At 40.9% G+C, this 16,989-nt stretch overlaps 2 protein-coding genes across 2 annotated transcripts in view; both read right to left on the bottom strand.

Annotated features, from left to right (window-relative positions):
• Positions 1 to 1,096, bottom strand: part of limk1a (LIM domain kinase 1a) — a 133,920-nt gene extending 132,824 nt beyond the window's left edge. Inside the window, exon 1 of the mRNA XM_061919168.1 lies at positions 887 to 1,096. Coding sequence (XP_061775152.1) covers positions 887 to 944 — 58 coding nt within the window. The 5' untranslated portion in view covers positions 945 to 1,096. The remainder of the gene's footprint in view (positions 1 to 886) is intronic.
• Positions 1,097 to 2,864: 1,768 nt separating this feature from the next.
• Positions 2,865 to 16,989, bottom strand: part of elna (elastin a) — a 62,640-nt gene continuing 48,515 nt past the window's right edge. The window contains exons 33-36 of the mRNA XM_061918132.1: positions 13,695 to 13,748; positions 10,646 to 10,681; positions 6,780 to 6,851; positions 2,865 to 3,901 (exon numbers count right to left, since the gene is read on the bottom strand). Of these exons, the coding sequence (XP_061774116.1) occupies positions 3,855 to 3,901; positions 6,780 to 6,851; positions 10,646 to 10,681; positions 13,695 to 13,748 (209 nt within the window). The 3' untranslated portion in view covers positions 2,865 to 3,854. The remainder of the gene's footprint in view (positions 3,902 to 6,779; positions 6,852 to 10,645; positions 10,682 to 13,694; positions 13,749 to 16,989) is intronic.

The following is a 16,989-nucleotide window of genomic DNA, read 5'->3' as shown; positions in this document are numbered from 1 at the left end:
ATATATATATATATGTATATGTATGTATGTATGTATGTGTGTATGTGTATATATATGTATGGCCCTGCGATGAGTGAGCGACTTGTGCAGGGTGTACGCCGCCTTCCGCCCGATTGTAGCTGCGATATATATATATATATGTATATGTATATATATATATATATATATATATATATATATATATATATATATATATACATATATATATATATCTCAGGTCACGGGGAAGACCCAGGACACGTTGGGAAGACTATGTCTCCCGGCTGGCCCGGGAACGCCTCGGGATCCCCCGGGAAGAGCTGGACAAAGTGGCTTGGGGGAGGGAAGTCTGGGCTTCCCTGCTTAGGCTGCTTCCCCCGCGACCCGACCTCGGATAAGCAGAAGATGGATGGATGGATGGATAATATATACCGTTTAATAAACATTTAGACCATACTCTCATAATGTATTCAGAAGGTTACAAACAGGTTTTGTATGCTCTCACTACTAAGATTTATATTGAAAAAGTCCTACTTCGCGGAAACGTATTCAACACCAATTAACAGCGATAAACGAGGGTTTACTGCAGCTGTGTTGCCAAATGATGCAAAGACGTGCTTTTGTGACGACTTTTAAAGAGTTGCGCACGCACACGTCACGCCGCGTCAATAACAGTTTTAGCCGTGAGAATAAAGAATATGTTTGACAGTGTGAGCCAGAGATGAAACATGACGAAGCAGACAGCGTGGCCTCATTCCAACAACCATCTGGAGACACCTTGGACATACAATGATGAGAATCAAGAAAAAATGTTTGTTTTTAAACCAGCATCTTAATTAGTGGGCAAGTCCCGCCCGGACGGCGCATTACGGTAACAATTCCGAACACCCCTCTTATTTGTTTGTACCTTCCTCCTCTCCCATTCGTTCGTCCTTCCAGGTGCAGCAAAGCAGCATTAACCGCATTCGCTCTCGGCTAGAGAGCCGGCAGCCTCTGGTCGAAGTGTGTCCGCTGGTGGCACCTGCGGCCGGCGGCGTCTAAAGCGGCGGAGTCGCTCGCTTCTGGCTTCGGCGTCCTCAGCTTCCGCCTTCCTCCCCGCTGCCTGCCTGGTCTATGCGGGGTTTCATTCAAGAGGGCCGCCGACCAATCAGGATGCGCGGCCTGTCTCGGGGCGACGCTGATTGGCCCATCGGGAGCCCCTTTTCCGGTTTTACTGTTTTTTTCAACACAATTGGGAGTTTTAATAATACCCCCGCTACTCCGAAAAACGGACAAGCGGTAATAAAAAGGATGGATGGAATAATAGTTACACTCTGTCATTAAAAACATCGATCCAGGGAAACAAAATACATTAGATTAAAAAAAAAAAAATCAGATTTTTTTAGTATTATTTTTTCCTCATCTGTGAGCCATTTTTATATATAGTCGGCTTCATCACACGGCAATTATTTTCTTTTTTTTTAAACGTATCCTACCATTTTGAAATATTAAATTAAACACCTTTAATCCTAAAAAATGCTCAATTATAAAAAAAAACTACATGAACCCAACCAATCAGAGCGCACGATTCAGTATCGTAACCACTGATTGGCTCAGCCTAAAGCAGCGTTGCTATATTACGGTGACTAGTACGCGAGCTCCATCCATCCAGCCATCTTTTTCTGCTTATCCGAGTTCGGGTCGCGGGGGCAGCAGCCTAAGCAGGGAAGCCCAGACTTCCCTCTCCCCAGCCACTTTGTCCAGCTCCTCCTGGTGGATCCTGAGGCGTTCCCAAGCCATCCGGGAGACCCAGTCTTCTCAACTCAGTGGCCTAGTGGTTAGAGTGTCCGCCCTGAGGTCGGTAGGTTGTGAGTTCAAACCCCGGCCGAGTCATACCAAAGACTATAAAAATGGAACCCGTTACCTCCCTGCTTGGCACTCAACATCAAAGGTTGGAATTGGGGATTAAATCACCGGCTTTGAACAAGATGTGCTATCATTTATTTGTATCGATGCAGAAATTCCAGTTATTGTCATCCAAAACTTCTACTCAGTCATTTCTAATTTTGTCAAGAGATGTCTCTTAAAGATGGGAAATTAGGATGTACATTTTAGAAATGATGCCTTTCTGATTAGTGGGGATTTCCAAAACTTAAGTCTAGTACAGATTGAGGTGGACCACTGGGAAAAGAGCTGTGAATTAATTTAGCAAAGTTACGGATTTGAAGATAACCAAATAAGTGAGAGTTGTGTTTTTAAATATATTTCATTTTTACTTATAATCTTATCTGCGATGTGGTGGCGACTTGTCCAGGGTGTCCCGCGCCTACCGCCCGAATGCAACTGAGATAGGCTCCAGCGACCCCCCCCTCCCGACCCCAAAGGGGACAAGCGGTAGAAAATGGATGGATGGATTATAATCTTATGATCATTTTGTTTTTGCCTTCTTGTAAAGCACTTTGAATTGTTCCATTACTCATTAATCGGAGGTGCGGTAGATGGCGGAGGACGGTATCAGCGCATTGTCAATACAGCTAGCGAGTGTGCCACACACTCACTGAGGCATAATTTTTACCCTTCACATGTTATACATGCTCAAGTGTGTATAACACATTTACTTGTAAATACATTTTGTATTGATTGAAACTTTTATTAGTAGATTACACAGTACAGTACCACTAAATGGTAACACTTAAATAAGTTTTTCAACTTGTTTAAGTCCGGGTCCACGTTAATCAATTCATGGTAAGCCGGTAGATGGTCAAAAATGTGACTAAAGGGCTCCATGTTTGATTCCCTGCAGCTCTGCATAAACGGGGGCGGGCATAGCTCTTATTATTTCCATCTGGACCAACGATGTTACACAAAAACTAAGTGTGAGCTGAACCAACAATGAAACAGGAAGACATGTTTAAACACATTTTATTTAGTATTTAATAAAGCAAATACAATGGCAGATTATATCAAGTCATGTGTGTCGTGGAAACAAATAAAAAAAAAAAGTGCAAAACCACACTGTTCCTCCTTATAGAAATAGTTTTAAATAAAGATGAAGATGGCACATCAACGATATGCCAGCAACCTTCATATTAGTACAAAATACAGTACACAATTATAGAAAGCACCTATGAACCTTTGGTCAGATAAGCCTTTTTCCTTCTTTAAATCCATAAAGCAGCTCAAGTAAGTAAAAAAAATGGGGTTTGGGTGCCCTTGTTTAACAAGGGAATCCACTTTTTTTTTTTAATAATAGAATCGACGCGTGTAAAAAGAACCTGTCCGTAAAACCCCTAAAGTGGGCAAAGTGACACATGACTAAGCATTCTCCGCCGTAATCAAACATTCCAGGGGGTGACAAAATAAATTGCATCACAACGGATGTCAATGAGAGGCACGGCCGTGCAGAGAAATGCTTAAGCAAAAAAGTTAATGAGAACAGATGGGCTGGCCTGAGTCCCGTTCCCAACTGCTTTATACCCAATGGGGCTAAAAATAGCAGCGAGGAAGAAGGAGGGCTGGAGAACATGCTGAGATCGGCCACAAAAAAACAAAAAACAAAAAAAAAAACAGCCTTCTCACGGGTCAGAGAGGTTGTGTGCTGCAACATTTCAGTTTGCCTTGCTCAAAGATTGAAGGCAGAGAGGTTCGGTGCTGCGTTTCACACAACAAGAACACACACTTTGCATAAGTAACGACAAGGCACTATTGGTGATACATGTGGGGGCGGAGGAGGGGGGGGGGGAGTACTAAATTCTTGGTCGGTGGGTTTGCATGAGAGCAGGAGTCAAGTAAAAAACAAACAAAAACAAAAAAACATTGAATGTTTGTGTATAAAATGTACATTCTAGTTCATGCAGTAGCACCATGGTTCCTTCTGGTCACAATGGGGAGGTCATCTACTTCCTCCTGCCGCAGTATTTCCCCTGGCAGGCTCCTGCTGCGCCTGCAGAACACACACACACACACACACACACACACACACACACACAGGTTATCATTTGGAATGGGCATTAAGTTTTTGATCAGAACTTGTGGGGACCACCCTTTCTACAGGTTGTGGAGGCATAAAAAAATGTAGGTAAAATGGCCACTGCCCAGTTAGCTCATACACGTCTTTAAATCTCTGGATTGATGAAGTAATGTGCTGATCATTCTTACTGGGGACCCTGGGGACCTGTTTTTGGTCCCCATACCGTCAGAAGTCCCCTAAAGGTGACTGTGTAAACAGCGATGTCCCCATTAAGTAAGCATTGCCAGAACACACACACACACACACACACACACACACACACACACACACACACACTGGTTATCATTTGGAATGGCCATTAAGTTTTTGAGTTTTTGATCAGAACTTGTGGAGACCACCCTTTCTACAGGTTGTGGAGGCATACAAAAATGCAGGTAAAATGGCCACTGCCCAGTTAGCTCATACACATCTTTACATCTCTGGATTGATGAAGTAATGTGCTGATCATTCTTACTGGGGACTCTGGGGACCTGTTTTTGGTCCCCATACCGTCAGAAGTCCCCTAAAGGTGACTGTGTAAACAGAGCGATGTCCCCATTAAGTAAGCATTACCAGAACACACACACACACACACACACACACACACACACACACACACACACACACACACACACACACACACACACACACACACACACAGGTTATCATTTGGAATGGGGACCAAGTTTTTTGATCATGACTTGTGGGGACCACCCTTTCTACAGGTTGTGGAGGCATATAAAAACAATAGGGGTAAAATGGCCACTGCCCAGTTAGCTCATACACGTCTTTAAATCTCTGGATTGATGAAGTAATGTGCTGATCATTCTTACTGGGGACCCTGGAGAAAGAGATAATATGGTTCATCGGGACCAAATTTTAAAAAAATGTCCACAATTCACACAAATTTGTACGGATGCAATTTGGGCTACTGTGCAAATGTCTCACACTCAAACTAACCAGTAAACATTTTTTATGGGCCAAAGCTTAAAACTCACTTCAGAATGGATCTGTCATGATCGGCTGCCCGGATCATGTCTTATTCTGGTTTTGTTCCGTCTTTGTATCGTATTCTGTTGGTGTTTGACTTCCTTAGTTCCTGGTGGCATTTCCTGTTTTTTCTGTTGCTATAGTCACAAATTAGTGTCACCTGCCTTTTGTTTTTGACTCACACCTGTTTGTAATCACTGTCCTTATTTAAGCCTGCCTTTTCCATCATTGAGAGAACGAACCCGCACCACCATGCCCAGCAAGCGTCATAGGATCTGACTATCATTTAAACAGGTTTTCCTTTAAGGGACTTGGTTTTTGGTCCCCATACTGTCAGAAGTCCCCTTAAGGTGACTGTGTAAACAGAGTGATGTTACCAATAAGTAAGCATTGCCAGAACACACACACACACACACACACACACACACACACACACACACACACACACACCGCCGCACATTCTTTATCCGTCTCACTTCAAAGTTTCACTGGCAGACATATGCTTAATGTCTACTTAGTTACAGGAACGTTGCAACTAATCTTGCTCTAATTTTTCAATCAAGTGCCTTTCAGTAACCTAAAGGTGCGTAAGAAGTTTTTTTTTATTTGGTTAAATAGACTGAAGTTAGAGTTAGGGTTGGGAATTGTCAGGACTTGGACGTGGATTTTTTTTCCGAGGTGCAAAGCGAATGGAGTGGAAACGGCGTGAAGGTAGAGACATCTTTTTATTTTGACACTATAACTTAAAAAACAGGAACTAACAAAAGGCGCGCACAACGGCGGAGAAAAAACTCGCACTATGGCATGAATAACAAAAAACTTACTTTGAACAAGAAAGTAACCTGGATCATCGGCATGGAAGGCATAGAAGGTGATAGATGGTGTGAAGGAGGTGGTGTTGCCAGAATGAACAACAGAAACAGACAGGCTTAAATGATACTGTGGTGATTAGTGAAAACAGGTGTGAGAAATGAGGACAGGTGAAAACTAATGAGTAGGGATGGTGACAAAAACCAGGAAGTGCACAAACAGGAACTGAGTGGCCAAAAAACAAACAGAACATGACTAAAACAAAACATGATCACACAGACATGACAGGAACCATGGAAACCAAGATTTAACTTTTTGATTCCCCCAGAATTGTTACATTTTCTTCCGTTTTGATTCCCAGCTTCAATGCCCGTGACCGAAAGGAATAACAAAGGAGAAACAACTACAGTCAGCGAAAAAAAAAAAAAGCTGCCACTAAACAACGGAAAAGAAATAGCCGCTTTCAATCAGTGCATAAGAAATCTAGTGATCACTTAATTTTTTTCCTATATTCAAACAGTGTTACTGTTCAAACTGGGGGCAAAAATACCAAATATACTCGTTAGATCGGTAGGTTGTGAGCTTAAACCCCGGCCGAGTCATACCAAAGACTATAAAAATGGGACCCATTACCTTCCCTGCTTGGCACTCAGCATTAAGTGTTGGAATTGGGGGTTAAATCACCAAAAATTATTCCCGGGTGCGGCCACCGCTGCTGCTCACTGCTCCCCTCACCTCCCAGGGGGGGGATCAAGGGTGATGGGTCAAATGCAGAAAATATTTTCGCCACATGTAGTGCGTGTGTGACAATCATTGGTACTTAAACTTTAAATAAAACCTCTGCCTTGTTTTTAATGACTACTTAAGCCTACTACGCTACTGTATTTCGACGCCGGCCTTTATGGTGGTACTTGGAGGGCCGATATGTTTTCTGAGGCGGTGCTTGGTTTGAGAACCACTGCCCTACACTCGTTGCGGCCTAACGTGTGCAAACATGCATAGTGGGTATTACCTCTGTAGGCTCCGCCCCCTGCGCCGCCGAGGAAGCCTTGCAATGGGTTGGCATTGTACTTTGCCGCTTTGGCTGCAAAACAACAAAAGAAAAACAATGACTTTATGCTTTATTCTGAATTTCACACATCACCGTGGCAACAAGGCGACGTGTTTGTTGGGTTTGAGGCCAGCTTGTAGAGCAAGAAAGCAGACATGTGCTCCTGGAAATAATCCTGCTGGCAGTAATCTTCAGGAAAATGCAGATTGTCGTGCGGGCGCTCACACGGACTGATTGTGTGGCGCCATCTGTCTTTGTCCGCCACTAACAATAAGTACACACACGACACCCTCCTGCACGGATGTGCTGACTAAGAGAAGATCTGCAGCCGTTTTGGGGACGCTAACCAGCATGTGTGTGTAGGGACAGGCTAGAACTGTTGCTCTACAACAGGGGTGTCCAAAGTGCGGCCCGCGGGTAATTGTTTAACGGCCCTAAGCACATTCTAAAAATACGATTAAAAAAATAAAAAACTGAAAAAGTGGTATAAAAGAGCAAACAGGTGAAATGTGACAAGAAAATGTTGCAATGTTTACTCTAATTGTCAGGCTTGCCACTAACTGTGTTTTAGTTTTTCCTCGGTGTGCTCTTAGTATTTCCTGTCCTTAGTTCCTGTCAGCACTCTTATTTTGGTTCAGCTTCCTGTTTGTCTCCCTGTGTGCTGTTTTCCCTCAGCTGCGGCTGATTGGCACCTGGCCACACCCGTTGGCAATCAGCCCGCTCCTACTTGTACCTGCTTTGTCATGAGTCAGTTTATTGTCGTTGCTACCTGTCGTGTCGTGTCGTGTCGATGTCATCGTTACAGCTACTACCTGTCGTGCTACTATTTGTCCTTGTCGTCGTAGCGGTAAGCTGTTCCTGTTAGCTATTTGTAGTTTGTTTTCTCCTAGCTTTTTGTTTTCTTGTTAGCCATTAGCTGTTTCCAGTTTTTCTGTTTCCGGCTAAATACCCGTTAGATTCCACGCTAGGCCTTTTGTTTGTTATCCGCCCACGTGCGCACTTTTGGTTTGAACCCTTTGTTTGGTTTTGTTCTAGTGTTTTTAAATTAAATCATGTTTTCATGAAAAATGCCTTCCTCCTCCTCTGCATCTTGGGGTTCCTCTACAACAAACTTTGACACTAATAACACAAAGCTGCCATGCAGGGTGTTATTTTCTTTAAAAAATAATCCCTCCATCCATCCATTTTCTACCACTTATTCCCTTTGGGGTAGCGGGGGCCGCTGGTACCTATCTCAGCTACAATCGGGCGGAAGGCAGTGTACACCCTGGAGAAGTCGCCACATCATCAAAAAAGAATAATTAATCAAAATCAATGTCACATTAAATATTCCACTTTGAGACATTTTTGCCATTTAAAAAACATTTTTTTTTCGAAAGAAGGGCCTAATAAAAACAAACAAAAAACATCAACAATAAAAGTTATAATTGACAGATGGATCTGAAGTTGATCTCAAGAAGATTGTGTTTAAAGTAAACAGTAAAAATAAAAAGATTATTTTTTATGAGTAGGACTCTTTTGGATCCCCAATAATTTTAGTAGGATTTTTGTGTGTGTGTGTCATTGCTAAAAAAAAAAAAAATAAATTAAAATCAATGTTATGTGTTGACATTTTTAAGGCTCCAATTATTCTATAATCTCATATATTCCACTTTAAAATTTTATTGGGGGAAACTTGTCGGAGTTTGTTGTTGACGAACCCCAAGATGCAAACAAGCGCGCACGTGGGCGGATAACAAACAAAAGGCCTAGCGTGGAAGCTAACAGATATCTAACAGGAAACAGAAGCCGTACTTGTAAAATGAAAGAACAAACTGGAAGCAGGGAACAAAAAACAGTGAGCTACAAACATCAACCGAATATACCTTACCGCTACGCTGCAAAAACACGACAAGGTACAACACGACAGGAGCGATAACACATCACAAGAGCGACAAGAAGTGACATCGACAAATTAATAATCCAGCACTGACTGGAGGAACAAAGCAGGTCAAATAAGAGCTGGCTGATTGACACCAGGTGTGGCCAGATGCCAATCAGCCACAGCTGAGGGGAAACAAAGCACTCAGGGAGACTAACAGGAAGCTGAACCAAAATAAGAGTGCTGACAGGAACTAAGGACAGGAAATACTAAACACACACAGAGGAGAAACTAAAACTGTCAGTGGCAGGCCTGACAAAACTATTGCATATTTTGTGGTTTTTTTCCACAAAACAGGGCTTTCTTTGACAAAAAGGCATACAACTCAAATCTTTAAAAACTTTATATTGACAGATGGACCTAATGTTGATCTAGAGATTTAAACCGTGAATAACAATAATACAAAATAATGACACATTTTAAATATTTTTTTGACCAAAATCTTGCGGGGTCCCTGGGACCAAGCCTGAGTGGAGGCCTTAATGTATATTATTACACATATATTGTATTGGTTTTTGAAATAAAACAATATCAAAATAGCCCCCGCTTGCTTTGCTTCTTCAGTGTGCGGCCCTCAGTGGAAAAAGTTTGGACTCTCCTGCTCTACATACTGCAATTATGACGTGTGTATACCTTTATTATTCTTAGTCACGTCACTAACAAAGAGCTCAACTCAAGGTAACTGGCAGCTACACGGCAGCTAAGCACACAATAGCACATAAGTGTCTACTATTGCAGTCTAAAAAAAAAAAATCACAATATAAACAAGTATGAAATAATTATACTTGCATATTCCTTACACACAAAGTCTCCAAGGCAAAAATGAAAGAGAAAGTACCCGCTAACAAACGTGTCCGCATCATTGAGGTTCTTGGGCCATGAGTTTAAGGAATTATTGTGTCCTTTTCACTTTAATTTGAAGACTTGGCTTGAGTTTTTCCTTGCCCTGATGTGGGATCTGAGCTGACGATGTGGTTGTGGCTTGTGCAGCCCTTTGAGACACTCGTGATTTAGGGCTATATAAGTCAACTTTGATTGATTGATTGATAGACAGGCTACTATTAGCATTAGCAATCTTACATTGCAATTTCAACACCTACAAATTTGGCATGGAAAACTACAACTAAGACAAACGTTGCTTTTATTGTGTATTCCAATTCTTAATTGTAGAAACACACTCACAATTTGTTAGAGCAAACATTATAATGACTCAGCACTGACAGTTTGTTTGTGTTTTAGTTTTTCCTCTGTGTGTGTTTAGTATTTCCTGTTTTTAGTTCCTGTCAGCGCTCTTATCTTGTCTGTTTCCTGTTTTTTTCCCCCCGTCTGCTGTTTTCCCCTAAGCTGCGGCTGATTGGCACCTGGCCACACCTGGTGTCAATCAGCCCGCTCCTATTCGTACCTGCTTTGTTCCTCCAGTCAGTGCTGGATTATTGTCATGTCGATGTCACGTATTGCATGTCGCTTCTGTCTTGGATTGTCGCTCCTGTCGTGTTGTGTCTTTGCAGCGTAGCGGTAAGCTATAATTCGTTAGATGTTTGTAGCTTACTGTTTTTTGTTCCCTGCTTCCAAGTTTGTTTTCTTATCACAAGTACGACTTGTTTTTCTGCTATCTACCTGTTAGCTTCCACGCTAGGCATTTTTGTTTGTTATCCGCCCACGTGCGCGCTTTTTGTTTGTACCCTTTGTTGGTTTTTGTCTTAGTGTTTTAAATTAAATCATGTTTTCCTGCAAAATGCCTCCCTCCTTCTCTGCATCTTTGGGTTCGTCACAAACTAACTCTGACAAGCACATTTTATCAAACTACCGACAAAGCAATTGCAGAGTGTAACCTGGCATGAAGCCAACTTAAATTGGGAAGTAAATAAATATTATTTGGTGACCCTAAGGTGTAAGGGATGTGTACCTTGTTGAGGAGTCAGGGGGGCGGGCACATATCCACCTGTGTGCAAGAAGGGACACAAACAAGACATTTCCATGAAGTGAAATCGGAATCTGACAGTGTTACTGTATTTACTTGAATTGCCGCCAGGTATATAGTATGCACCTGACTAGAATTACTGCCGGGTCAAACTCCTTTCACAAAATAATTTAAGGAATTGCTTAGCATTACCGCCGGGTCAAACTCGTTCCGCAAAATATTATTTTTATCAGCGCATGTCTAGAATTTCCGCCTGGTCAAACTCGTTTCGCCAAATAATTAGCATATGCCTAGAATTTCCGCCGGGTCAAACTCGTCACGTCACGGGTGACACTTCACCTGTCATCATTTTCAAAATGGAGGAGGCTGATTTCAATAATTTGAAATCGCGTAAAGGGAAGAAGATTAAGAGCTATTCAGTTGGATTTAAGGTCCAAGCCTTTGAATATGCTAAAAAGAACAGTAAGCAGCTATGTTTTATTAATATACCGTAGTTGCGTGTGTCAAATATGAGTCATTAAATGACTCCCGCTTCCTGGTGGTAGAGGGCACTAGTGATCCTTCTTGCGACTACTCGGCTGCAGAAGAAGTGACAACAAGCAGCAAGAGTTTATTTGTTCCTCTCGCTTGCACTTTTAACATGGAGGATTACATATCTAAAATAAAACAGTTTTCTAAACTGGACTTTCAATCAAAGCAGGAGTTAATAAAAGAAGATCTCCATCCAGACGGAGAGACTTTTAAAACTGAAGAAAGATAAGGAAGACTTCTATAAAGAAATTATCGATGCTTTTGATCACAAGGAGCTGTGCATGGACTTCATTTATAAGTAAAGGTAAGACCATAATAACATTTGTTTTATTAAATGTGCTTTTCATGATGGTATCTTTACATCACACTCAAATTTATAAGCGCAGGCCTAAATTTACCGCATGCCTTTGGTAATCACCGGAGAGAGAAGAGGTTTTAAATTAATTAGCGCCCCGGCGGCAATTCAAGGACATACGGTATATTTTATTTTATCATGCGTTTTATTTATTAATATTTGATCAAGTTTGCTTTACACTAATGTGGTCCTCTAGTTGGCAGTAAAAATACAGTAAGTAAAGTTAGTAGTGTAAAAAAAAAAAACATTTTCAGATTAATCGCAACCCTTAATCAATCAAAAAATAATTACAGGCAATCATATAGTTGATGTAGATCAGGGGTCGGGAACCTTTTTGGCTGAGAGAGCCAAAAAGCCAAATATTTTGAAATATATTTCCGTAAGAGCCATATAATATTTTTTTTAACACTGAACACAACTAAACACGTGCATTTTTAAGTAAGACCAACATTTGTAGAGTATGATAGGTCTCTTATTCTTTGTAATAACGTTGTTATTCTGAAACTAACTGTGGAGAGGGCGTGGCCTGCGGGCCTGCAGCGAACTGGGGTGTGGCAGGTCCGGCTTCAAAATCAGCGACAGGTGCGTAGACGGCCCACCTGGGCCTTGTTATCTAATCACCTGTCGCTCTGTTATAAGCGGCAGCCAGGGGGAGAGACTGGGTTGGGGCTGGAAATACTATTGCTGGAAAGCAACTGAGAGACTTATTGAAAAATAAAACAATATTGTAACCCCGAAACGGGCTCTTATGTTGGTGCTTGGTGGTCTGAAGAACCCCCAGGAGGGCAAGCCCCACACTAACCAATAGTAAAAAAATAACTTCCTACCATTAACGCAACTTCTTAAACAGGTGCGGTAGAAAACGGATGGATGGATTACAAATGCATGAGAATGTTTTATATTTTTAACATTATTTTTAACACTGTGATTACAAGTGGAATTAAAGCTGCAAGCAGCGTTGGTTGGGTCCGCCTTTGGCCGCTGCCAAGCCCTGGTCTAAGTCAGACCTACATAAAGGTCTTTGTTTCATGTCTGTACGACATTCCTAACAGAAGTTACAAGCAGTTTTGTCTGGGTTTTTTTCCTAGGGGGCGCTGGAGCGCAATTTTGACTTTTGGGGTTTGCTTTTTTATTAGATGGCAATTTTCGCCAGTCCTGATGTGTGTGTAAAATTTGGTGAGTTTTGAATTATGTTAAGGGGGTGAAATTACAGATCGGCGATTCTGGATGTTGTTGATAAATGGCTTTCGCTTTGAATAGTAGAGCTTTAACTTGCACTCTGAAGCATTTTAAGGGGGTCAAATTATAGCTCAAAGAGGCAAAAATTACATTTTTTAGGAAAATTTGCACAGGGGTTTTTTGAAGGCGCGTAAAATCCAAACCGGAGCAGTAATCAAAACTCCTTTGACAACTTTTAATCAAAAGGGTTCAAATTCTCTCCTGTGCGAGTTTGAAGCCAAAACGACAAACGGGCTCAGAGGAGATAACGTTTGAAAAAAGGTGACGGGTGTTTACAAAACCTTTATTTTGAAGGGGTAATTTTTAACTTCCGGTTGTTTTTTGCTGCACAATGTCAATTATTAAAATGTAGGTCTGAGTGAGACCTACATAGAGGTTTTAGTTTCATGTCTCTCCGACATTCCTACCGGAAGTTACAAGCAATTCTGTCTGTATTTTCTTCCTGGGAGCAGTTTTTTCTGTGTTTTATTCAAAAATTGTGCTAGAGCGCAATTTTGAGGTTTTTTTTTTTTTTTTTTTCATCAGATCGCAATTTCTGCCAATCCTGATGTGTGTGCCAAGTTTGGTGAGTTTTGAAGCATTTTAAGAGGGTGAAATTACAGCTCAAAGAGGCAAAAATAGCATTTTTTGCGAAAATTTTGTTTTGAAAGGGTTTTTGCCAACTTCCTGTTGATTTTAGGTACAGAAGTTTTTTATTGGAAATGTAGGTCTAAGTCAGTCCTACGTATAGGTTTTTGTTTCATGTCTCTACGACATTCGTATTCATTACTTATCGTTTTAAGCAACGTCAGCTCAGATTTATCCGAGAGCCAGATGCAGTCATCAAAAGAGCCACAGCTGGCTCTAGAGCCATAGGTTCCGTACCCCTGACCTAGACCATAGACAACCTTGGGAGCGTATGGTCCTCACCTGGCTGAGGCTGATATCCACCACCACCTCCACCACCTCCAAGATTTCCATAGCCTGCAAAAAAGTAGGAAAAATAAATAACTCCGATGTGAAAGCCTGACTTAAGTAAGCACCATGGTGTCCATTGTTGTTTTGTAATCTCCCTCCACACGAGTCAAGCCAGTTGAGGTCAGGACTCTGCAGAATATTTTGGTTGGACACACTTTGATGCCGTGCACAATACTGTCCACGGGAAAAGGTGTTGAAGGCATTTCCTATGTCCAAACTAACCAGTGTTGCAGTGGTTCTGACATCTTTACTGGAGCTCCATGTCAGAAAATTATGAAACAATTCGAAAAATAAACATAAGATAATAATTTTGTATGGTTTGACATGTAAAACAAACAGATCTTCGTTATTCACTTTGAGAAATAAACAGCTCACCTTGAATAAATCGGCATCATGCTTGTTACAGATATTTCATTATTCTGATCCATTTGTTTATTAAATAAATAAATGATAAATTTGTTGTACTTGTATAGCGCTTTTCTACCTTCAAGGTACTCAAAGCGCTTTGACACTACTTCCACATTTACCCATTCACACACACATTCACACACTGATGGAGGGAGCTGCCATGCAAGGCGCCAACCAGCACCCATCAGGAGCAAGGGTGAAGTGTCTTGCTCAGGACACAACGGACGTGACGAGGTTGGTACTAGGTGGGATTTGAACCAGGGACCCTCGGGTTGCACACGGCCACTCTCCCCACTGCGCCACGCAATTTATAATCATGTTATACAGTCGTAAAAACATTATTAATATCATACTGCAATACAATATTTGTTATAATAAGTCATAATACAATTTTATTTTTTAGAACATTTATTTTTTCATATATTTACTATCGTTTAGTACTTTTATATTAATATAAGGTAAAGATTATTTTGTGCGAAATATACAATATATAATATATTTTTTATATATTTTATTTCTATTTATTAATTTAAAAAAAATACAATTAAATATACATACATACATATACATATATACACATACTGTACAAACATATATGCATCACAATACACATATGCATTAACATACATGTATACATATATATATATATATATGTGTGTGTATTTATATAAACACATCTGCATCAACATACATATTTATACACATTTGTATCAATATACATACGTACTGTATATATACACACATACCTGCATATATGTATATACATATATAAACATACACATATATACAAGGTACACATTCATGCATATCTACATTTACCATGAATTGATTAAAGGGGAACATTATCACCAGACCTATGTAAGCGTCAATATATACCTTGATGGTGCAGAAAAAAGACCATATATTTTTTTAACCGATTTCCAAACTCTAAATGGGTGAATTTTGGCGAATTAAACGCCTTTCTGTTTATCGCTCTGGAGGCGATGACCTCAGAACGTGACGTTGCCGAGGTAACCCACCCACCATTTTCATTTTCAACACATTGTAAACATTGGGTCTCAGCTCTTATTTTCTATGGCACAGAGATGTATGGATAACCTGCAAATGCATTTGCAACTATAGTCAACAAAATCACAAAGGTGAGTTTTGTTGATGTTGACTGCCAGCTAATCGATGCTAACATGCTACGCTAATCGATGCTAACATGCTATTTACCGGCGGTGCTAAAGCAGACATGGCACAGAGATGTATGGATAACCTGTAGATGCATTTGCAACTATATTACGTTTCCTTCCACCCACATTTAATGCGAAACAAACATTTACCAATCGACGGATTTAAGTTGCTCCAGTGTCACAAGACGCGAATGTCCTGATCGTTTGGTCCACACATTTTACCGGCGATGCTAACGCAGCTATTCGGCCATGCTATGGCTATGAATAGCGTCAATAGCTTCAGTTTCTTCTTCAATACTTTCATACTCCAACCATCTGTTTCAATACATGCGTAATCTGTTGAATCGCTTAAACTGCTGAAATCCGAGTCTGAATCCGAGCTAATGTCGCTATATCTTGCTGTGGTATTCCCATTGTTTGTTTACATTGGCAGCACTGTGTGACGTCACAGGGAAATGGATAGTGGTTTCGAAGATAGCGAAAATAAGACACTTTAAAGCTTTATTTAAGGATATTCCGAGACCGGTAAAATAAATAAAAAAACATAAAAAAAACACAACAAGCCACTGGGAACTATTTTTTATTGTTTTTAACCCTTTTGAAATTGTGATAATGTTCCCCTTTAACGTGGACCCCGACTTAAACAAGTTGAAAAACGTATTGGGGTGTTACCATTTAGTGGTCAATTGTACGGAATATGTACTGTACTGTGCAATCTACTAATAAAAGTTTCAATCAATCAATCACATACACCTACATAAAAGTTACAAGTTAAAGTACCCATGATTGTCGCACACACACCCAAGGTGTGGAGAAATTATTCTCTGCATTTGACCCAGCACTCTTGATCACCCCCTGGGAGGTGAGGGGAGCAATGAGCAGCAGCGGTGACCGCGCCCGGGAATCATTTTTTGGCAACTCAACACCCAATTCCAACCCTTGATGCTGATTTCCAAGCACGGAGGTAATGGCTCCCATTTTTATAGTCTTTGGTTGAACTCACAACCTCCCGATATCAGGGCGGACACTCTAACCACGTAGTGTGGCGGCCCTATTAACAAGTATTGAATAATTATAGTTATTACGAACACATACAAAGCCTCCAAGGCAGAGAGTAGTAACAAACGTGTCCGCGTCATTCAATTATGAGCTGAACTTGATTATCATTGTGGCCACGAGGTGTCCATGTCAGATGCATACCGTATTTCCTTGAGTTGCCGCCAGGTATATAGTATGCACCTGCCTAATAATTACTGCTGGGTCAAACTTGTTTTGCAAAATAATTAGCGCATGTTTAGCATTATCAGTGGTTCAGGATTAACGCCGGGTCAAACTCGTTTCGCAAAATATTATTTTTATTAGCGAATGTCTTGAATATCCGCCGGGTAAAACTCGCTTTACCAATTAGCATATCCCTTGAATTTCCGCCGGGTCAAACTCGTCACGTCCTCAAAATGGAGGAGGCTGATTTCAATAATTTGAACTCGCATAAAGGGAAGAAGATTAAAAGCTATTCAGTAGGATTTAAGGTCCAAGCTATTGAATATGCTAAAAAGAACAGTGCGCAGCTATGTTTTATTAATATACCGTAGCTGCGTGTGTCAAATATGAGTCATTAAATAACTCCCGCCTCCTGGTGATAGAGGGCGCTCGTGATCCTTCTT

This window comes from Nerophis ophidion, linkage group LG13 (genome assembly GCF_033978795.1).
Source record: "Nerophis ophidion isolate RoL-2023_Sa linkage group LG13, RoL_Noph_v1.0, whole genome shotgun sequence".
NCBI classification, from domain to species: Eukaryota; Metazoa; Chordata; class Actinopteri; order Syngnathiformes; family Syngnathidae; genus Nerophis; species Nerophis ophidion.
The sequence above is the reverse complement of the archived record's forward strand: the minus strand, read 5'-3'. Positions and strand labels throughout refer to the sequence as shown.